This window comes from Nipponia nippon, unplaced genomic scaffold (assembly GCF_047370975.1).
Source record: "Nipponia nippon isolate SJK-2023a ecotype South Korea unplaced genomic scaffold, ASM4737097v1 scaffold_2, whole genome shotgun sequence".
Taxonomy (NCBI): Eukaryota; Metazoa; Chordata; class Aves; order Pelecaniformes; family Threskiornithidae; genus Nipponia; species Nipponia nippon.
In genome coordinates, this window is record NW_028262336.1 from 126,864,499 (window position 1) to 126,888,863 (window position 24,365).

A 24,365-nucleotide genomic window follows, 5' to 3' on the forward strand; every position below is an offset into this window, starting at 1 on the left:
TCAGAAACAACGATTAGATTTAAGATCCTATATCAGCTAATGGTAATGACTGAATTTTTTAGTACCAATTTAGTTGTATAAATTAACAATGGAGAAAGTCTTTCAGATAGCACCCAACAGAGTTCCCCACCACAAAGTTGTACAGTTCACTGAAATAAGCACATTTTCTGTATTCCAATTAGTAGATAAGGAGACCAAGAAGAATGAACTTTTAAAGAGGCAAAGCTAGAGCAAATGCACCTTTACCTTCCAATGGCTTTTTTCAGCGAGAATTGTGCAGGAGATTGTTGCACACATACACACAGACACCCAGAAACAGAGTTCTCATATATCTGACCAGACAACATCATATCCTATTGGTCAAACAGCACCAGGATTAACACAACGTGTAATAAAAATTTATTTCCTTGGGCTTATTGGTGTCAACCTTACAAAACAAAATCTCCTGTTAAATTCACGTTGTGCCTAAGGCCACCAAGATAAAAATCTATCCTTGGAAAATGTTCATATAATTCTTCCTTTAAACCATCAGTTTCTTCATTAAGGGGCAAAAATGTCTCTGTAAAAGATGGATGTTACATCAGCTGCCACGTGATACAGGCTTGTACCTTACTACAGACCAGGGCCCCCTTTAATGCCTAAGAAATCACCGATCTGTCTTTTTCTTAGCTTTAAAACACATGGGGAAGAACAAGAGAACTAAACCTCAGGATGCAATGCCTGAAATTGATAAACATCCATATATTTTAGGTCTTTTAGGCTTAAGAAGAAGATATTGGGCACAGCTATGTTATCAAACGCCACTTTAAATGATCTTCCTTCAGCTTGTAACTTGTTCATCTCACTGCACTGCTGGTCTGGGGCAATTGAAATTATGGGAGCACAGCGTCTTCAAAGCTAAGCTTCAGAAGATACCATCAAAATCTGTTCTGGCTCAATACTAAAATTGAAAACCCACTCCTGAAGGCCTTACCTTGGTCCTTTAACAGTCGTTGAAGGCCAGGAAATGTTTTGTATCAGCAGGGATTTCATCCTCAACCTTGCAGAACCATAACATGCTGATTTGTGAACTTGTGATCTTCCCCATTTTATTTGCGTGGAGAGAAGTTTTCTCTCTGAGGGAATAAAGTATGTGCAGCCCAGCGCTGTTACACAAGGCTATCACAGGCTCTGCCTGGCAGATATCTGCTTTGTGAATTCTGAAGGAATAAGTGAATCCAGAGAATCAACAGTGTTAACAAGAACTATCATTATACAAAACATAAAGTTTTTGATGTAGTTGGGATTGTGAGTACAGATTTTAGCCTACCCATTGCCAAGATGAACTTACCCTTTAAAGTCTTCTAAGCTTTTTATTAAAAATGCAATAAAAGACTAAAAACAGCCGAAACATTTGAAATAAAAGTATTCGGGAAGGCTTTAATTTGAATACCCTTTTACTCCCTTTCACTTTGTTTATTGAAAATGTGCATAAGGAGACCCTGGTGCGGTGGGAAAAAAAGGCAGTGATTGAGATGGGCTGTAGTTATTTTTGTGGGGAGTCCAGTTCTTCAAAAGTCCAAGTATCTTTGTGGTCAGCAGATGAAAAGGACATACTAAAGGGAGGGAGAAAACTCTCCATAAGATATAAAATATAACTTATGTTTCAAATATGGATTCCTACTTACAATCTGGTAGTTGAGAAATTGTCTTAGCATATTTTTCTGGCCAACCAGAGATCCATTAAACTTCTGTCAGCTTCAGGATGTGTTTCGGATCTTACTTTTAGCCACTTCTCTGTTTGCAGCAGTCCATGCAGTCTTGGTCAGATACAATGACCAAGGGAGAGACTGAAGGAACTGAAAATTTGCGTTCTAGCTGTCATTTCAAACTTGGCCAAAACCAGTGGAAATGGTGATATCATCAGTCTGGCTCTGACCATTAGATCACAAGACATTTGATCTGATTAGGTCATGTCTCAGGCTGAGAATAGTGTACGTCCAGTGGTGTAACAAGCAATCCCTGGTCTTCACTGACCTTAGGCATACTGTGATGAGTAAAGCTTCTTTCTCTCATATCAGCTGTACCAGCATCACTGCAAATTTATGGACCCCCTTAAAGGGCAATGAGTAGGCTATTCCATTCCCTATTTGTTTTCTACAACAATTAGGGCTGATTCCCAGCATGCCAATTTTAGTTCAGCATTCTTCCCTATCTCCACATGTGACCTCAGCAGTCACACCATGAGCTCAAAAGTTCTTTTTGTTTGGATCAATTATGCTTTGTGATGTGGACTTTTCTGACTGAAAACAGCAGTGATGTACTGGACTCTGTGGGGTTCATGTTAATTTGGCTAATTTGAAGAATAGATGTTTCACAGCACCACAACAAGCTGTTAAATTCCGTGGTTAAAACAGGCTACCCTTAAAATAGCGTGTTTTGAGGATGGCTAAGCAATTAGCATGTTTACTTGTATCACTGAAAACTTATGAGTGTCAGATGACTGAATTTTGGCTTATTCTCTGACTTTGCTTTTGAAAGGAGGAGCCTTAGAGTCCTTACAGTTTATGAATTTATATCCATGGGGACCGGTCATAATTTAGCCCCTTCTCTACAGTAGAATATCTGTCATGAAGCTGCTTTTTTAAATAATATTAAGTACTTCTTTGACACTGTAAATGTAATCCAGCTGTCACTGAGGACAAAACTACTGTCCTGCAAGACTGATGTGAACTGGTTCTTCAAGTTCTTTTGGAGATAAAACCAGTTGATGGAGCCAGCTGAGAATCTGAAACGTTATAGTCACTGCATGGAATAGGTCATGCTCGTAAAACCGTCGGAATCGGTGTATGTTTCTTGCAGGCTTAGAATTGCTCGATGGCAGTTGTGCAGCTTTCAAAGTGAAGAAACATGACGTTCAATAAGTTTGGCCAATCGGTTTGTAACCAACTCACAGATGACGGTGTAGGCATCCTCTTACTTTTGTGAGTCTAGACCTCTGCTTCTGACTGTTCCCTCTTTTAACAAAATACTACTGGAATATCAGCAGGGTGGATATTGTGTGCAGTCAGGCTCTGCCCGTTATCTACCTTGATTAGGCTGGATCAAGACTGTCCTCTCATACCTCACTCAATTGGCTCAGCAAGGATGGTCGTAGGTTCCATATCATGGCTTCTCCACTTGTATTCAGTCAATTCCATGCTGTTGTTGGTGGATAGCTCCTGCAACTGTGACCTTACTCTCCCACCCAACTGGAGCTCATCATGATCAGAGTTTCTGCAAAGGTTTATTGGATGTTTTCAGCTTCATCAAATCATGTTTCATTCCAATTGAGAATGACTGAGGTTAAATAATAGGGAAAATAATCTAGGAGTCAGTAAAACAGAATAACGTAAAAAATGAGCAAGCAAAAATAGCGTAAGACCAGTGATTGTCCTACAGCGGATTGGTGTCTATTGAAGGCCAGAAATCCACGATTTAATAAGCTGTCTGAAGTGGATGCGCTGGATTTAGTATAGCCTCTCTGCCCCCTTCCGAGTTGCAAGGTGTTCATACTCTAAAAACTATCATCACAATTTGCACTAATGAGCACCTTTCTAATGCTCTTGACAGAGGAAAGTTTGAAAAGGCTTTGGAGAAAGCTTTGCTTCTTTTCAGTAAAGGTGATCCTTCCAGACCAGTGTTGAGGTATGTGGACAGCACAGCAGGCGTGAAGCTTTTGGAGCAGCTGCTGCTGCATCCCCTTTGTGTGGACAGACAGACATCTAACTTCTGGATATGTCAGCCCAGCACATTTCATACATGTTCTGTGTCTCCTTTTGAAACAGACGAATAACAATAAAATTTCTAAGTTCCTTGGTGAAATGTTGTCTGAAGAAAAAAGAAACTGTGTTGGGACTTTCTATATAGTAGTGTTGAGCTCTGAATAAGGGAACCCCAAGCAAATCTAGCTTGTGATCGCTTCAGTGCACACATTTGTAAATGCTCTGTTGAATTTATTTTAGACAGAACCAAACTGTACAGAATTGGAAAAGAAATTAGTTCTTTTTAATGACTGTAAGCATGAGCAAAAGGCTTTTCTACTGTCAAATTATCTCCTCCTTATGGACACAGAGAGGAAATTAAAATTAGTCCAGGGAAGAATCCTTGTTAGGAACTTCATTTAATATATTAGGAATTTTTTCTTCTCTGGGAAGCTTTAACTCACATCCGAGAAAGCAGAGATCCAATTAAGCATCAAAGAGAAAAATATAATCCTGCACTTTGGGATATTTATTTTTATTCAACAAATCTCAGGTCCAAGACTGAAGTCCATCAATACCTGGCATTTCATGTCCTGCTATTCAACAGCAAGAGACAATTTAAAATAAAGTTCAGAATAATAAATAAAGGGAAGACTGACACGAGTACAAAAGTAAATCACAGCTACAGAGGAGATGGTTTAGACACAATGTGATGGTCAGTCCCTAGCATTTAAGGCAAGGATGAAAATAGGGTATAAATATTGTAGAAACTGGAGACTGATAAAAGGCAGCAGGCCAGTTTAATGGAATTTCATCTCACAGAGTTATAGCTTTTCAGACAGGAGCTGGAAAACCTTTATGCAAATATGAAGCAGGCTGAAATTGCACTTAAAAGTGAGATTTTTTTTAACAGACATCCCAACTGTACCACTGTGCACTGTGCAGCTGCACAGATCGGGTAAGAGCTGTGACCCATTAGCACGGGGATTGCTAATGACTGCTCCCATCCTTACTGTTACTGTTTCTAGCAAGAGCTCCCAAGAGTCCCATTGTGCTAGGTGCTGTACATTTACAGAGTAAAAGGCTCAGTCCTGGAGGACAGACATACATCAGCTGAAGTATATTACTATTATTACTATAGTATATTACTATTATTACTATACCAAACTCATTCATTGCTCATTTTAGAGATGGAAGCTGGGTTCCAGGGCAGTTATGGGATAGACCTCCTGGATCTGCTCAGCACCAGGTGAGCAGCTGCTCTGTAGACTCTTCAAGTTAGGCAGCTCAGAGCTGCCTAGATTCCTGATTTGAGTCTCCAGAGGAGACCTAGGAGAGGATTTGCAGAAGCCTTTCAGTTAAACACAAAGCTGCTTATGCAAGCAAAGAACTAAATACCAGGAGGAAAATGGGGGAAAGGGCTGAAGTGGGCTTAATCTTTTTTGTCTAGCTGAGGGCCAGAGATGGATGCTTTCTTTTATTAGGGATTTTCACCAACCCTTCTCCTAGAGATAGACAGCTAAGCCAGCTCAACCACTTAGAGTAAAAACTTTCTCCTTTTCTGTCATGCACATGTTTTATGCCTCCTTTGTGCATACCCTGTCTTTTCTGCAAGTGCAGAGTTGTCCCTTCTGCACATGTGTTGAAGACCCGTACTCAGTCCTCCTTCTGCAGAGCCTGGCAAGAATCAGCATTTAGGTAACTCAGGTATCCTGGTTAGGGTCACGCCGTAAGGCAGGTTACGCATTCCCCAGTGCAGGCACGCCAGGATGCTCCTCAGGGCTTCAGGTTCAGTAGGTGAAAACTCAGGTGTCCCGAGTCACATTTCAAAACCGTCACTGAAGGTCAGTGTTCTTCCTAATAGCAAAGCTGATGGATTTGTTTTTCAGTCTCTGGAGAGCATCCTTTAATCTTGATTTCCTCATCCATTGAAAGAAAAGAAATAACTGTTACCTTTCAGATATATTCAGTTTGCTGAGCTATGTAAAATGAATTGAGATCCTTGAGTGGAGTGGACAGTCGTCTCAGTACCAAAAGTTTAATTACATGCATAAAAGCAAACACGTTTTATATTTATTAACATAAATAATAATTATTATTTCTTCCTTAGCAGTATTTACATAATTGGTGTATGTGTCAAAATAGGTAAACAGATTACTTGTGTAAAGGCATTAAATTACGCAGACCTTGCTTTTAGGACATGATCTCTGAAGGAAAAAACACATGACCTTCAATTAGTGACACTGACACAAGTTGCACAACCATTCCCCGCTACTGAAACGGGATGGTTTTTATAGGATTTCATGCTACAGGTTTGTTACTGGCAAGGACAGAAAATTCAGACCTCTCCTTTCAGGTTTCGCCTTGTTCCATAGTTTGAATCTTTCCTTGTAACATTTGTAAAAAGAATGGTTTTAAAAGCTAATGAGCTTTATGTCTTCTTCGATTCCAGTGGAGGAGTTCATATGTCACTACAGAGTTCTCGAATCACATAAATGAGAGTTTCATAACACTGCAAATGCGTTTCATTATGAAGAATGTATTTAGCACTTCACTGCTATCTAAATCGTGCCGATCGTGAACCTTCTGTTTTTTCCATCCATATCTTTAAATTAGATGCTTTTCCCAGATATTCCCCATAACTTGCCTTCTAAAGCAAATGCAGGTTGTGAAAACAAGGCTTAGCTCCTCACCAAACTCAGCCTTTTAGCTCTGTGCAGTGCGTCTCTCCTGTGCTTCTTTTCTGGAAAAATCTATCTGAGGCTGGAAATTGCCTCAGATGAGCCAACTTGAAATGGGAAAATCCCAGTTAAGACAGATTTTTAATTATTAAATTTTCTATTAATATGGTGAAGGTCAGTGGAACTGCCCCAGTTTTCAGGAAGCTCTGAGCAATTTCACCTGATCTTATATTTTAGCACTAAATCCATATTTATTAAAGGATTTAGCAGGCAGGTCAGAAGCAGCTAAATCTTTGATTCTGCATCACATGAATGCTAAAGAAAAATTTTCATCTGCATTGCTCTTCTCTAAGCTGGAAAGCTTTAAACTGTTGTCAAGCCAATTTTAGGATTTTGGGGGGATAGGGGTAAACATATAAAAATGGATTTGCCATAAATGAAGAACAAATTGACATCATTATCCCTTTCCCAACCCAATTCTTTAATCTAATGTGAAAATAATATGAAATACTGGATTATGCCACTTCCTGTGTTGGAAGCCGCCGTGTCTGTTATATCAATTAAAAAGGGCCGTGAACAAAGCATCACACTGATGGCTAGTGTTTGATAGGTTCCTTTCCCCACTTTTCTTCTGAAATATCAAAGACAGCATAGCAGACTTTATTCTTAAGGGGACAGATTTGGGTCAGCTTTTAGCAGGATATGCAAAAAAGAAAAGAAAGAAAGAATCAGGTACAAGGTCTTTATTTGTATGAGTAATTGCTTTAGTATTCTTACTTCTGAAGTGGACTGTGACCTCATTACACCTGGCAGAGTGCAAACGCAGGACAAAAAAGATAATTTTGGCCTCAGATAGCTGAGATTCTTAAGCATTAAGTGAACAACAACAGGCAGAGACATGATGATGGAGGTAGAATAAAATTACAATACGATTTTCCTCAATGCAGTATGGAGAAGTTAAGGCACATCAGCAGCCACTATCAAGACTCTGGGTAGGTTTCAAGGTGGATTAGGATTTTTAAGAAAGCCTTGAGGAATTCTGAGGCAGCCTTTACAGACCAGAGGGAAATCTCTCCCCCAGTCATGAGGGGATAATGACAAAAAAAAAAAAAAAAGCCATTTGTCTAAAAACTAGCCAGCAGGCAGCTGAGGCTGGCCTCATGGGCTGGTTCCCGGTGGGGGTGAGCAGTGATGGAATAGAGCAGGTCCTGAAACTGTAGATGAGTCATTTCTTTTTTGATTATTTGCATTAAAAATAACCAGAATCCTGTTGGAATGGCATTATCCTTTTTTAAGGATAATCTTTATCCTTTTTCAAGGATAATCTTTATGATGCACCTGAGACCCCTGGGTGAACCACCCAAAACCCCACAGTGCCTTGAGCACGGTCTGCTCCAGAAGTTCTCCATGAAAGAGGTTTCAGGTGAATTGTCCTCTGGAGCTACCTGTCTGTCCTCCTTGACCCACAGAGGGCAACTAGGCTCAATTTAGTTCTTCAGGTAAGAGTGTGAGATAAGGTGAGGTGAAATCCAGGCAATGGAAGACACCAATCCTAGACAGTAACATGGTGAAAACCCAGATGGTAGAGTAGAAATGAACTTGACTCCTTAGATAAAACCCTGCATCCACGAATCTATTAACGTCCGTCAGTGCCCTCTGGTAAGTGCAAGTGTCAGGGAGCAAATTACAGGGTATTACTCAAAGTCCAGGTATTTCCCACAGAGGTGCATGGGCTGATTGTACCTTTTGAGGACAGTAAACCTCATATTTGCACTTAGAACTGGGCACCAGATTTGCTCGGAGGATCGCCTTCCTTCAAGGAACTACAGGCGGCTTTGAGAGCTGCACGTCAAGATGAAGTAAAACACACTGCACCTCTAGGAAAGGATAAGGAATGGCTAAGCTGTTCATACAAACAGCGGAAGGGATTAAAGATGAAAGGAAATATTTAGTCACCTTTTGGGAACAGCTGGTGTGAAAATATTTAACAGGCAGGTCTTTTATGCACAAGCAGTGTTCTAACTAGGCTTAAATAGGCAGGAGCGATATAGTGCAGCTGGCCAGTCTATGAATACTGTAATAGGAGAATTAAAAGCTTTCCTTCTCATTTGCTCATGAGCTCAGATGGTAGCTAATCATGTCCTCTAATTTTAACAACAGAATTGGGAAATGTACCAAAAAAAATGCAGCTTGTAATAAGAACAGAGGTGGCAAATTCTGTCCCTGGGACTGAATGACGAAGAAACGATTCACCTGCCCTTTTCTGTAAATCAGCCTTAGTCGTCTTGAGCTGCCCGAAAAGACCCATATTTAAGTGGAAACTTAATCTGAAATCCATTTTGATCATTTCTTTGAGCGCCACCAGAAAAGTAAAAGCTACTCTGACTATTTAATCATCCATTAGAAACCTGTGAGCATTTAAGAGCACCATGTCATAAAGGGCCAGGGCATACAGCAGGATGTGTGTTGTAAGGCTATTTAAATTGTATGGTTCCCATCTATCTTTAAATTGGCAGCTAAATGGAAGATTTAGATTTGAGAGTTCCTGGCTCCTGGTTCCCTGTCAGAAATAATTAAACTCCGTTTTAGGGAGACTGTCGTAAGTAGTTTTCTTCACAAGTGTTTTTCACAGCTGAGGGTCTTTATTACAGCTCTTGGGGCCTGGGAATCCAAACCACCTTATATATCTGTTATATATGAATTAGGCATTCATATGCTGGAGCCTGCACTCTCTTGCATGTGTGGGTGGTGGTATGGCTGGGGTCTCAGCTGGGTGGGAGATGAAACCCAAAATGTTCCCGTTCTGGGTTAGCCTAAGATCTCTTTGGTTTAGATCATTCAGTGCGTGTCCCTGGCCCGCTTGTGCAAAACTGTTCCTTGGCAGCATGTTGTCTGGGAAATATTTCAGTGGAGCTGTAAATGTCCCAGTGGGTTTTCCGTCCCTTTTCATAGGAACGACTCCACAGAGATTCTGCCTTTCAGAAAGTGCTTTTTTTCCTCTCGTCACCCTTTTTGAATGTCACTCCATTATCCTAGTTTTACACCTTTAAATAACTCCAAGAAGGCTTCTGACTATCACTCAAAATAGCTTCCTTTTGTCCCTGCTTTTTTTCCTGCACCACCAACCTGTAGATGTCTGACTTACTGTCATTTCCCTGACTTATTGACAGGATACAAGACTGGATATCAGGACATCTAGGAGGTTCTGTGCCTGTCACAGAGTTCATGTATACCTGCAGACCCATCACTTTACTTCTTTATACCTGTTTACTTTATCTGTCAAAACAGAAATAACATCTTAACGTCAAAAAATAACCACTGGTACTCAGTCAGACTCATTAATATTCTCAAACTAAAGATAAAACATTAAGTAAATAATAGTAAAGTCCTTAAGATGTTCACATGGACTTTGGAGTTGCAAGGGGCTGAGTCCTCCAAGATGCCAGTTTTTCTGTCCATCGCTGGAGGTATTTGTCTCTTTGGAATTTCAGATCTTCACAGTCAGTGGTGGAGGTTATTCACAGTGCATGTCACTGGGCTTGGGGATACCAGTGCTATCCCCAATTTAGAGATGGGACCCTGAAGGTCAACGCTGGGGAACAGGACATAATGAAGATGTGAAGTAACCCAGCTGGAGTTCTCTGGATTGCTTGGTGAACTGGGAGCAAGAAAAATTACATGTTACTTAGTATTCTGAAGTGCAAAGTTCAACAAGTATGAATAAAGAATGTAAACCGATAACCACAGGAGCTGTTTCAGTCCAACGCTAGAGTAGCCCTATGGTGAAAGACTGCTGGGAAGCACCAGAGGCTACAATGATACTTTTCTAGTTTGGGCTTAAATACCAGCAGTCTCAGCCTTTGTACTATCTCAATGCATTTCTTCTCAGCTTGCTGAAATTTTAGTACCATAAACCTAGCTTTTTATTTTTTATCTGTTGTTTCCTTTATCCTCCCCCAGACTTGGTTCGTCAGGTCAGCCAAGGAGAGCTAACTTTTTATTTTTTTTTTTTTTTTAAGTGCAGCTTTATTGCTACATTAGCTAACTTGCAGGTCCTGTGTGTTCACATCCCATCCTGACCGGCCCACGCTCCATGGCAGTGCTGTCTGGCAGTTGGGGAAAGGGGGTAGAAGACACACACGGCTGGGCTCCAGCCCTTTAGCAAGTCGGTAATTGCCCATCCCTTCTGTTCATAACGGGCACTGTAGTATGATATTACCTCCCTCGCATCTAGGAGCTGTGAAAATCTGTGTCTCAGTGCCAGATGCAAAGTAAAAACTTTTGCAGCAACTCAGGAGTCCTTCCTCAGCCGTGTCTTAAGTGATAGCGTAACTTCTACTGCCTTCCAATAAAACTTACATTAGATTCTGTTACATCTAGGCAGCAAGTGCTATGTGCACATCCTTGGTTTAAGCACCCAAGGTGCCCAAATACTTTTGCCAGTTTGACTCTAAATGGGACAGGCAAGTTCCTGAGTGTCTTAAGCACATTTAAACTCCAAAGTTCTTTCATTAGAGATATAAATATGTAGGACTAAATGTTTGAGAGTGTTTGGAGACATCCGAGACACTGCAGCAAAAGGAGTTCAACAGGAAACTGTTTCACCGCTTGAGCTGTAGTAAGCAGAGGCTAAATATTGTGTTCTTGTTGCACGTGGAACATGAGGTGTTTTCTAGGCATGCAAAGCATTGCTATTATTGCTATCATAGTTACTATTGTCTAAAGAGCTCTCTGATCCTTGGAGACAAGAGTCCATTTCAGCCTAAGGGGCTGAAGGCCTTCCAGCTCTCTCCTATGATGCAAAACCTTCCTCCTGGAGTTGAAATGGATGTTCCAGCCCCACGTCAGGAGCGTATCAAAAGTCCCTGAACAGCCTAAGCTTCCTGTTCCTGGTGGTATTAATTAGCAAAAGACTAAAGGCAACTTAAGTAAGGCTGAATTTCAGTGAGGTGTGATGTTAATGCAGGCTGAGTAGTTTTGAATATTTTATGGCAGCCAGTGACCTGAAGTAAATGTCTTGTATAATACCAGTCGCCCCTCCACAAGCCTCAAGGCCTGAATCCCACACTTAATATGCTCAGAAGTGCAAAGAGAGGCACTGGAGATGGGTTGGTGTCTGAGATATTCATTTTGGGTACATATCTGGGGGAAGAGAGAGAAAATGTGCTCTGCAGAGTGCCCTGGTACCTCTTTCTGGGCTTCTAGCCCAGCCCTGCTCAGCATTTCTTCTGTTCACATCTTCTTTCCACTCTCCACAAAGGGAACTGTGTCCCTACCCTGTAAAATCTATAAAATGGCTCCATCAAGCAGAAGGCTTGAGTCCAAAACATTTGGGAAAGTTTGATCCTATTTAGATGCACCAGTCAGAAGTCAGAGAGTGGGGGTAAGACCTGATAGTCTGAAATATAGTCTGAATTGCCTCTCCTCTGATTGAGGAGAGTGCAGTCATGGTTTATGAGAGATCGAAAGTGAGCAGTCAGGTGGTGAGCCTGGAGAAGAAGAAATAGATTCATTTCATTTCATCTGCAGTATAACACCACATCTGTATTTCGTTTTACTTTTTTTCCTTGAAATCAGTCCTATATAGTAATGGCAGTGACAAGCTTTTTAACATCTGACTCATGGGTACCTGTTCTCCACTAAGTCTCAATTTTTCCAGACAAATACAGTGCAGATGAAAACATGAAGTCTCCCAAATTCATGCCAAGGGCATGCCAGGTTTTAGCCAAAAGCCTCACGCTGGGCCAAAATATTATGCGTATCTGTGTCCTCATGCCTACTGGGGCTCATGGAGAGTGGGAAGGCCAGCACCTCTGAAAAGCCTATGTCCTTTAGCTCTTCTCTTTTTTGGAGGTAAGTATCAAAATGCCCAGCTGTGACTCCATGCTTCCATTAACTCCAATAAGACTTGGGAACAAGCACCATCCTATCAACTCTGGTGCATGTAGCTCACAAAAAGAGCATGGTGGTACCTCCGAATGCCTGAGAGGGGATTTCTAATGGAGCGGTAGGAGAACAGAGACATAGCAGATGTGCAGACTCAGTAGAAATACAAATATTCTATATTAATTTTTATCAGAGAAGAAGGGTTTTAATGAATCCCAACTCCAGAACTGTGGGTTAACAAGCCATAAACAGGCTTTGCCAGCACTTAACTTCAGCATCAGTAGTTTATCAGCACATTGTTTCCACACTTAACCAGATTTTAATTAAATGTGACTTTTGTTCTGCTTATTGGAATAGCCTTCCCCTTCGGATTTGGTGATCACAAAAGCTCAAGGAGTGCAAGAGACTTAGAAAGCAAATAGGAGGATCAATCACAGCAGCCCTCTGCAATCCATGTCCGTCTCTTTTTTGTAATGTACTTATTAGATTCTTATTGTCAGGAAGGATTAGTGTTATGAGCTCCAGGAATTCCTTTCATTGCGCTGGAAGGCGAGGTAGTGAAGTGTGGCTGCTTTTCTTAACAATAACACTCTGGATTTTCCCCCTCTCCCTTCTCCCCACCCATATCCCCTCCTCTCTCTTCTCTCCTCTCCCACAGAGATTTGTGCAGCGGACTGCGGAGGACATGGCATTTGTGTCGGAGGCACCTGCCGCTGCGAGGAGGGATGGATGGGCACAGCCTGTGATCAGCGAGCGTGTCACCCACGCTGCAATGAGCACGGGACATGCCGGGATGGCAAGTGTGAATGCAGCCCGGGCTGGAACGGAGAGCACTGCACTATTGGTAGGGAGAAAGAAAAACCGACTACTTTTAAAAGAATAATTGATGATCAGGGAGGAGAAAAGGCGCATGCTTAATTGAATATGTGTGACTTAGTGTAGCATGAGCACCTTTGTTCTTGGATTTCAAGTTCTGACATCATACATTTTCATGTGGGAACAAGATAAAATGTCCTTTCATTTGTTGATGACATGGCTATATATATTTTTTATTATCAGACATGAAGTACACCTATGTGGTGTTTGATCTCATAGAGACAAGCCGTCAAATGTCAGCTAGATGCTCTTAAAACACCCCACTTTGCCTCTCTCAAAAGGTCTTTCTGTGGCCTCCAAGGCTTCTCTCTGCTATGGCGACAGCATTTTCAGAAACATGCAGCTGATTTAAAGTTTTTTCCTTTTCTTTGCTCCATTATTTGCACTGCCACTCTGCTTGCCAGTATAAAAGAGGAAGCTGCAGTCAGATGACTTCTGGCTGGTATTCAACCCTCTCTTGCTTATCCTTTGTCTGCTCTGCTACCTTTCTAACCACTTCATTTCCCTCTCTCTTTGGTTCTGTATTCCTCATGCACCTGGCACTTACCTTGAGCTCTCAGTGTCATGTCTATTATTATTATTAATAAAGTGCCACCAATATGCCAAAATCAAGCAAAGAGGTGCAGTTCTCATGTTCAGGAATTTGCAGCATCATTAATGAACTGGCTTGGCTTTACCTTCCTCCTTCATCTCACTTAACTCCTTGATGCATTTTCCCTTCTTTTTTTCTGACTGTCATGCATTCAGCCACTTCAGTCACCATTCCATAGTCACGCTACAAAATCAGTAGCATTAAAACTCCCCAGATACCATTTATTATACATTAATGGAAAACTAAATTAGTGAATCCGGTTCTGCTCTCAATAATGCCTGTGCAGATCTGAAAAAAATCAATTGACTTTAGAAAAGTTGTTCCAGAGTGAGAATTCTCCTCCAGTCATATTGTTTTAATCAGTTTCTTTTAAATGTAAGAAAATTTACCTCTATGTTGCTTTCATTATGCCATGATACATATAAATCACACTACATCAAAATTAACCACTAGCAATACCCAGGCAAATGTCAGCATAGTTATCTGTGTGGATTATCAACTTAGTTATATGTAGACATCGCTTGTTTTCTTTGAACACCGGGTAAGTTTGCGCACACAAGGACAGACAGGGAATGAAGCCTGATCACAGTATTTTAATTCAAGCATTAGGGTAATGGCACAAACCATATCTGTGGCTCAATTCTATATATCATTTATTTATGCTAATGTCACCCTATCACATTATGGTCTCCACATGCATTCCCTAATGAAAAATATCTAGCTCTTGAAACTTCATCTGTCTCACTAGACATTACATTCTGCTTTCTTTTCTATGTCCCTAGCAGCTTTCATTTCTTTTCATGAGGAAGGGATTAAAAAATAACCCCTCCCTTAAATGACTTCAAAATGAAAAGAGAGCAGTCCTGTGTTAATTGGAATCCTGTGTTTCTATAATATTATTTTATAGCCTTGTGTTCAAGTACTTTGATTTGGAAAGCAACACAGATTCATGAAAGGGTTTTAAAAGAAAAAAAAAAAATGTGCGGCAAAAGGCCCCAAATCCAAGGGACAATTTTATATGAAAGTAAGTTATGCACAAAAAAAAAAAAAGCCTGATTCATACCCTCAGTGCCATTTTATTAGTTCTGCTGCAAAACCAAAATGCCACTAGTTTGGTATATGATATTTCTCCACACAGCTGATATGGCCGGACTGTTCTCAAACAAGAAGCTTTTATCTTTCATGGTAATTAAATTTATCCCATTATCTGTAGTATTCCTCATTCTAAGTATAAAGAGTCCGTGTCATCATGGGAAAGGCCAGCACCGCAATGCAGTCAGCATCGAGATTTTACTGGTGCACACTATCATTTTGTGTGGTGCTACCTTCCTATTGCAGTGCTGCCTTAGGAATCATTCCTTAGGTTTAGGAATCATTCTTTAATACTTAGAGTGCTGGAGCAATTCTGTTTCTTTTCACTTCCCCCCGCCCCATCTTCTTGCATGGTGATTTAGCAACAAATTTGTACATAGTCTCATGCCTCTGAAGCTATAAACCATATTTCCTACAGAATATTTCATTGATAAATGTGTAGAATGTAAAGGAGATTTGGCAAAGTCATAAATATCCAAGAAAATTGAATAGCCTTAGAAGGAGTAATAAGCTACTTATATTGGCACAGATGAAAGGACATTGACTTGGAATTACATTAAGTATGTGGAAAGCATTCCCCTTGTCCTTGTGTAATTTCCCTGCATGGCAACTTGTTCTGTTGACAGTAATTCCATATATGTCTGTGTCATGGCCCGGTTTGCTTTAGCACTGACAAGCATAAAACCCCATTGCTGAAGTGATGCTTTAACAGTATTGCCATGTGTGCAGGTGACATGGTAGCAATGGACGATACAAGTAAAGGACACTTCTTCCATTTCCTGTTGAGTACGTTTGAGAGTAAGAAACCCTTTTGTTTTGTAGGTCATAGGAGGCTCTTTCTTACGGTGTTCAAGGGAACTCTGATCCCAGTGGATTAATTATTTTGTTTGCTCATACAAAAAGTTGTGTTACCAAATATACTTGATTGCTCACATTCAGAGATTTCATTAGAGGAACCCCAGTTAATTCCCAACCAGGAAATCGATGCAGAAGCTTGCATTCATCATCCTAATTCAGCAAACTTAGTGCATCCAGGAAAAGAGTAGAACAGAAAGTTGATCATATAGCTGCAGAAATCCTGAAACCCAGCAGAATGGTTCAATCAATTTACTCTGATTTCTTAACAGAAAAAAAAATGTGACAACAGCCACAATGCAAGATTCCTCTGATGGGCTTTGCAGCATATTCCAAATTCGCCCCCAGTTAGAAACATTGCAAGAATTAAGCTTTCTTCTATTCTGGCCCAAACCACATCCAGGGAGCATGGTGGGTTTTAGGAGCGTTGAGTTTAAAGGTGAAATCAACCCTCTTACTGTGGGCTCTGAAAGGCCAGATTACAGCTCAGCTCTGTGGTAGGCTGCTCTATGGGTTTGATTCACAGGTGGCACCACAGAAAATTTCCTGGGTTTAATAAACAACTCCAGAAATTTCCCAGGGCCGTAACAGCCTAGCCTCACATTTAATACAGTTGATGATCTGGCCCGGATAGTGCCCCAGGTGCTCCGCATCCCACCTCAGAGATGCAAAAGGAGACTTCACTCTTCCTATGTGGGCCTTGCACTGAGGTTGTAGGTGACATGTGAATCTCTCTGTATGGTATTTTACTAGCAACAAGCCTTAATCCTTTGATTCATATTAGGGTTATTTAGAAAAATAATGACAGAGAGGGCTTCCCCGTGTGGTGGAGTTGGGATGTTCATCATCCTTGAACAGCCTGGACACAAGACCGAAGCCATCACTTGAAGTTCAGTTGCTGCACCTGAATGCTACAGGGTCTCTAGAGTGCTGAGGGACCAGCAGTTACCTCTCCAAACACACAATGATCTACCTAGAAGGATTTGCAAAGCACCTCAGTGCCTAATTGCCATTGATCTCTACATGCTTAAGTCCTTTTGAAAATCTGGTCCTGGCACGCACTGGTGATGTATGCAATAAGAAGTGCCTAGACAGACAAGCAGACAGCCCATCCCACGTGGGCTTCTGCTTATGACACCATTGGGCTGGTTTTTGTTTTACTTAGCAAAACTCTGATTTTTGAGAAATCTGCCCCTTTAAGTTTGCCTTTCATCAGCCTTCTTGCATAAATAATCACACATGTTCTGAATAGCTGGGGTTATAATCAGTGCTTCTCAGTTTCTGTCGGAGCAGCTGGAATCCAGACAAGGCACATTACAGGTGGATCCTAGTCTCTTTTCCCCAGCTTTCTAACGCATCACTTGTGCCATTGAAATCCACAAAGAGGCTTGGTCTGTATACAGCCCAACATAAAATAAGCCCAGCAGTGTCTGGGGAAGGTTCTTGCTACCCTCAGCCCAACAGAGCAGATAGTCAGCTCTCCGCAGCAGAAGCTGAGCTGTGTTTGACCCTCTGGCACCCACCCTGCCCGGTTGAGATGGGTACCTTTGGGCAAGAGAAGGCCATGCTTATAGCAGTCAGTGGGAAATATGTGCTTGCTGCTTTGTTCCAACATGATTTTGCATCAAGCTGAAGGTAATCTGGCCTTAAGTAGTTTGGCAGCATATTTGACTAAATATTAAGCACAGATGAACTTCAAAGACAGGCTTTTTCCCTGCCCCTGTGGCATAAACTTCTTGTGCCATCACTGGTTCAGCAATGAAGGGCTACTTTCTCCTCTCCTTCAAATTTGTGTGATCTGTTGAACTCCAGTGATTTCGCTGAGGCTCTGCCCACTTCACCCCATGGGGAAGATAAAGGGAAAAAGAATATTTGGAAAATGAAGAAGGAGAGTGTGCTGGGGAAGAAGTCCTACCCAAAGACCTGCCCCTAGCATCTCCCACTTCTCTCTCCCCTCCCTCCCTTTCTATGAACGAAGAGAAGTGCTCATGTTATCCTTCCCAAGGTATTTCAGACCAAACAAACCAAGTTAGCTCAGGCAGGTGAAATGAGAGGGCTTTCGGACTGAAAAATGCTCACATGAGCTCCCCTCACAGCAGTCCTGAAGGGACAGTGGCTTCCAGGAGGGTCATGGTGACATGGACCTGAGTGCGGTGCCTTTGGGTGTAGAGGACACCTTAGAAGAGTAGCTTTTCTTCTGAGCCCCTACATCATTCCTCAGCACGTCCCACGTGCCCACAGGGTTTCCAAAGGAGTGTCTGTAGATAATAAGATATTTTAATGCCAGAAGTACAGCATGGGAATGAGACTGTACAAGTTTAGAGAAGAAAGATTTATGCTGCCATGGAATATTCCCATAGAAGGCCTCCATTGTTTTTCAGATTACAGGAAAACATTGACACATAACTGACATATGGTTGGCATTGGCAACTGCCTCCACTGCCATCATCTGCACAATGACTGCTGCCCAAACGTACAGGCTGGGCTGCTCTGGATGTCAAAATCCAAGCGACACGTTCCCAGGCTTCAGCCACCCTCCAAGCAGATGGTGATGCCGTGCTTCCCGCATCACTACCACTACACTGGGTTGATTAGTTAATCTCATTCCCAAGCCTCATAACTGCCCCACACTAGGTTAGCTCTGATCCTCCCAGCCCTCTCCACTGACTTACAATAGTGCTTCGACGGATCCATTAGATTCACAGGATGGAAAAATAATTCCTGGAAGGGCTGTGACCTCCCAGGTGGCGGTCTGCGTGAACGAACCTGAAACAAAAAGTCTTCAAAAGGGTACCAGGACACAACTGAGAGAGACTGAAGGGAGCAGACAAGAGAACAAGGGAAATAATGTTTAAGCAGGTAATGAAAGAGAGAAATGCAAGACTCGGGGCCTCTTGTTTATTAATAAAGCCCAGCTGCTGTTAGGACAGAGAGTGCCGCCTGCTGGCACGCGCAAGGGCTCTCCGAGGCAGGACTCCTGACTTCTGCTTGCGTCTTTGCCACCAACTTTCTGTTCGACCCCAGAAAATCGATTAGAAGGTGGTTTTCCAAATTAATGTTCCATGGGAATCAGGCACGTGACTGCTCCCACTACATCTATAACTTACTTTTTTTTTTTTTCTTTAGCCCTCCTTGGAATGAGTATATTAATACTTACCTATCTGGTAGAGCTGCCATGAGGTTAATTTAATATTTGTAAAGTAATTTGATCTGAGGCTAGAGGATGCTGTATAAATGCAATGCATTACCATTAAGAAGATCCAGGGAAAAGCCTCTCCCAGTCTGGTAAGGTCACAGAACTGTGCCTCTTTGTGCGGAAAAATATAAGACAATCAGGCGAGGTGGAGCACTTTCAAATGACTCTGTTTTTCCTGATGAAAAGAAAAGCAGTCAGTAAAACAGAGGTAGACTGTTGCAAATGAGCAGAGAATTACAATATTCTGCCATATATATATATATATTTATACATATATATATGTATATAAACACATAAATATATATATGAAACTTTCCTGTTTCTCTTCCTGATCTTAATAAGCAAAGATGACTGGATGCCTAACACAGCCTTCTTGAGCTCTTTGACTGAGGAGGGCTGTGCTCCAATCCTTCTTCCTTTTTTCTCTCCTCATAATCAAGGTTTTTCTTTTCATATCACAGCGAACTCTCCTTTGCCTTTCTAGCACCTGCACAGTCTCGTAGTAAGCCGCAATGCACTTATTCAATCCTACCTTAAATGTCCTGTCTTTTATCTCCCAAGCTCACTATCTGGATAAGGTAGTGAAAGGTATGCTCTTCCTTCCTATTTTTCCTATTGTCTTTGTGTTTCTTTTAAAAAAATGCACCGTGAACATGCTGTGTTGAGGTTGCATCTCTTCCTCATTGTCACCAAAGTGCTCCCTAATGTCTGGAAGGGTGAACTTTCCAGTCATTTAGGCAGGAAAGACCTCCGTAAGTGCTGTGACCCTGTGTTAACATCGTATCAGTGTTCCTACCCGTCCCCTTTTCCCTGCCTTCCCTTCCAGACCATCTCTCATCCTCACTCCTCCTACTCAGGTAAGGCAAGTCAGGAGGAAACAAAAGTGTCTGTGAATACAGCAGGAGCCCTGTACAGTGATGTGTTTTAATTAAATGTCTATGATCCATTTTGTAATAAGCAGGTGAGTGCACTTTCTGTGTGGAGTCTTCATGTTTTTGATCCATGACTGCGAAGTCTTACATGGGAACTTTGAGCAATGATTTTTTTTTTTTTTCTTAATACAAAAATGTTATGACCTCAAATCCTCTGGTTGTATAAATCTGCAAAAATCTACTGAAATTAGTAATGTTGCATTAATGTATACTACAACAAAATCCAACCCCACGTTCCTATTTGTAAATGTAAAGCAAGTCTAGGACCCAGGTCTTTCTTCAACGAAGAAGAAAAGGAACTGAACTGTTACAGAATAGAGGTAATCTGCTGTCTTAAAAAAATCTCAGTTTATTAATCAGAGCAATGAGCTAAATTAATCTAGGACTTTTATATAGGCATAGACATTTCCGCAATGCACTTAGCTTTCTAAAAATATTGAAATAGCACACATCTAGTTAAATACAACAACCTGACAATAAATATGATTGAGTTGGACACAAATATCTTTCTACATGGCTGATTTGACACTAACAACAACACAGTACTGACACCACGCAGCATCATATGTTTCCTGGTTAAACAAGCCAAAAAATCAGGTTGAACAAATTAGTTTCTTCCATAGCATTACCCTCCTTTTCAGGTTGTGAGCAATCAGAAATAGCAGCTGTGAGAGGGTGATGAAGAAGGACAGGTATGCCAAAATATTTGTCCGGTGAACAGTTAAAATGAAGTCTCTGCCATACAGGGCTCTCGTGGTGTGACAAGAAACACGGTAGCCCTACTGACTTCACTGCTCTGGATGAATTTACAATCCAGTGTTTCTCTCTTGTTTCCATTGAGGCTTAAAGGCAGGTTCAGGTACAATCACAAATAGGGAAAAACTTTGAATAGACAAAAAAATATTAACAGTAAGGAAATGTCCACAGTTTAAATAAGGAGATTTTCGTCTTCAGTGTAATGCAGCAACTGATAGCTGCCCTTGGACCCCTGTTTATAGATCACTGGATTTTTCAGTGGTAGTTAGTTTTCTCTCATTGCTTAGCATCAGTAAAGCACGCTTGACTTCATTTAAATTAGGAGAAAAAAGTATATTCTTCTTCTTAGATCAAGGGAAGAGGGTCACTTGTTGTGCCCTTAGGAAGTAATAGTGGTGGCATCCTTAGAGGAAGATGTGGGCCATCACTAGAGAGTGCGATCAGAACCTCCTGTTAATGTTCCACATCTCGGTGTTTTGCACTTCAAAACCCCAGCACTACTCCTTTTCATCCCAACATGTCAACAAGGTTGGATCAGAAGGTAGCAGATAAGCACCAAGGGGATAGAACAGATGCGAAATCAACCTGCAGAACCTGGGTCCAGGGACCTTCAGTACTGATTTGCCCATTCAGTGGCCCATTTTTTTTTACTAGGTCTTCTGTAGCTGTCACTTTTTCCTCTGGATACCCTTTTGACTCACCTTTATGCCCAAGAATAAAGATGCATTATATTTAGTGAGTATTTCAGTGGGTAATAGGTTAAGCAACATACTAAGAATAAAAGATCGTCTCTTACCATGCATGGCCTCTTTTGGAAAGATTAGCAGTAGCTGAAACATTAAAAGTACATGTTTTTTACTTGGCTAACTGCATGCTGTGCATTTTTCAAAACTAAATTACTCATGCCCTTTTGGCTTTCTTAATTATTGACATCTTTCTGGTTGAAATCCCTTCCCAGTAATCCTGTGTTGTCAAGGGTGAGCCTGATTTACTGCTGAATCTTTCCTACAGCTTTACAATAAACCAGTAAGTCAGAGAAGATGCAGAATTGTTTCTAAATTGGAGGGCAAGTTTCAATAGCAAACACCAGCATGATTAAACCAAGAAGCTCTAACTAGAATTGGTGTGGAGTCTTCTAAACGAAGGCCTAATTAACACTGGTAATGCTTAAAATGAAAAGAGGTGCCTGCTATTACAGAGGTGTTGATTTTAGAGAGCTTCTCCATCCAGAATACCATTAGAGCTGATGGTACATCAGTGTCATTAATTTCTATTGTTGGTTATCAATTCTGTCTTTTAAAAAATAACCGCATTAACACTGTAGTGAGGCATATAAATAGCTAGTCTGAAATGTAAAGATGCTGAACAACATTTGAATTCAGGGATGGCTGCAAGGTGACTTCTTTGGGCTGCTCCTGAAGTCTGAGAAGCAGTGAGAACCCAAGGTCTGACCACAGCCAGTTCCCCCATTTGTACAGTTATAAGCAACAGGAGCTCTGACAAGTAACTTTTTAATCTTCGTTTTACAGGATGCATCTGATTAAGGGTTTCTGGATTCCCACCATCACAAAATATCATGGTGGTAGTTGAGTGTTTTTCAGGACACTTTACTGGTTTTCTCATTGTTTTCGGGGATCAGCTGGTGCTTTGCTCCTCCCCTTCAGTCCTACAGAGCTTCTGCAGGTCACTTACTGATCGTTGTTCTCTCAAGCTGCAGGTGTTTGCATCCTCACATGTTGCATTCAGCCATGTCCTGCTTGTTTCAGAGCTCAGCCACTGTCTATTGGGACTTGCTAGAACATCCATCAGTGCTTTCCTACTGACAATGGAGGAAAGATAATAGCCTTATCTTTTAAGTCCAATTTCAAGTGGCAATGAGGCTTGGCTTAAAGAAAAATCCCATTGAACATTGTTTATAATTGGACTAATTAGAGAAGGCCTTAACTGTACAGATCATTAAGAACAGATTATTTTACCAACAATCTTAAAATGGCAGGATAATTTCTTACTCTGGTGACAGTCCCCTTTGGCTCTGATACCCTTTTCTTGTTTTGTTCAAAATGAGTCCACTTTTTATATTGCTTCCCTGATCTGCACTGTCTCTTGCATGGCAGACCTGACATCTTTGTGAATGTCCCACAGTATCATCATCTTTCAGCAGCGCTTTCATGTGCTTCAGTTGGAAACTCCTATAAAGGGGTTGCCCCCCCCCCCCCCAAAAAAAAAGCCCTATTCATATATTTAATTCTCTTAGTCACCCAAATACAGTTAACGAACACAGGAATAATGGATCATTAGTGACTCTAGCTATGAGAAATCAGAGCTACAAGATTATGGTGGTGTAAACCCGTGAGGATTAAGCCATCCTGCTGTGTTGATATTCAGAAGCACTTTGGAGACAAGATGATCTTTTTGCTTTATTCCCCAGCATGGGGGAAAGGAAGGGATAAAGTTTATTTGTCTCGTCTTTTCATCAAGTGCTCTGAAGTGCACCGTTTGTGGAATGGGGAATATTGTACATTCCTGTCTCTAGTGTTAGTGATGGCCAAGTCTTTATGCAGTAAACCAGTTTAGAAATAGCAGTACTTACAGGTCCATTCTCCTAGATACATTGGCCTACACATCCATGTTAACTTCTAACTTTCTGAAGCTACGAGTCTTCTGACAGCTGCTGTTTAATTGCGTTGTTTTCTATTAATGGTTTCCTTTCTCATTACTCCTGAAAACTGTCTGCTCTCCTACCAAACCCGTGACACAGGAGAGGTACAATTTAATCCTCACAGCACTAATATTTTCCTGTACCTTGTAATGTAGTAGTTAATACCTGAAAACTTTTATGTCCATGAATCTGTGAAGAAGAATTTATCTCATTAAGAAACAGTTCTTTCTGACTCCTTGGAAGAGTCTTATCTCATTAGGAACCAGAGCTGACTCTCTCCTTGATGGGAGGGGGCAATTTTGCTTTCTAGACTTGAAAGATACCAAAACAATGGAGTTTGACATTACAGGTGGGAGTTATCCCACTTTAGGTATCTACAAGCATAGATGCTTATATCTCAGCTAGTCATGCTGGGTTCCCTTGATAGTCAAGGAAGAGGAGTAGACACTTTGGGAAGGCATAATCTCACGAGATTCTCTCTCTCTTCTGTCTCTCATCTCCCAACTGATGCTTTTCTGTCTGTCTGCCTTCTGAGATGCTTGACTTAGTTTCTGTGGGTCCAGACCAATAAGATTCAGCGGAAATCATGAAAGTCCATTGAGATAGTCTCAAACACAATGAATTGCACACAAAATTCAAAGACATAGGACTGAAAGGCGTCTCCTCAGTTAGAGTCCAGTCTTCTGCTGTCAAGGGCAACCACATTGTGTAAAACTTTTTATACAAATTTACCAAGCTCTATGCATAGATCAGTGAGGCTTCTTCTCCTTAATACTCATGCTGGGAGGCTACTCCGAAACTTTATTTCTTTGATCCTGCAAATGATTTTTTTTCTTTCTAATTTCCAGCCAGAATTTATTCATGCTTGGTTTATGTCCATTTGTTCTTATGCCAGCATTATTCTCTTTAGCTTAAATAGCTGTTTTCCTTTCTTGCTGTTTATCTGTTTCATGCATTTGTGGAAAACAATCATAGTCTTTTCAGCCTTTGCTGTGCTAGAGTAGACAAATCAAGCTCTTCTCCTTTCCTCAGATGCAGAAGGTGCTCCCATCCCAATTATGTCAGCCATTTGCTGCCGGTCCAAATTCCCCCTTTCCTAAACCTGGGAGAGTAGAGCA

The 24,365-nt window shown here is 41.2% G+C and overlaps 1 protein-coding gene across 6 annotated transcripts in view; it reads left to right on the plus strand.

The window, feature by feature from the left end:
* The window catches only part of TENM4 (teneurin transmembrane protein 4), a 615,630-nt gene that overhangs the window by 471,166 nt on the left and 120,099 nt on the right, over positions 1-24,365 (plus strand). For 4 of the 6 annotated variants that reach the window (XM_087756918.1, XM_087756912.1, XM_087756914.1 and 1 more), the window contains 2 exons: positions 12,948-13,133; positions 19,462-19,488. In XM_087756918.1, coding sequence (XP_087613044.1) covers positions 12,948-13,133; positions 19,462-19,488 — 213 coding nt within the window. The remainder of the gene's footprint in view (positions 1-12,947; positions 13,134-19,461; positions 19,489-24,365) is intronic. The other 2 variants (XM_087756915.1, XM_087756916.1) reach the window with 1 other exon arrangement.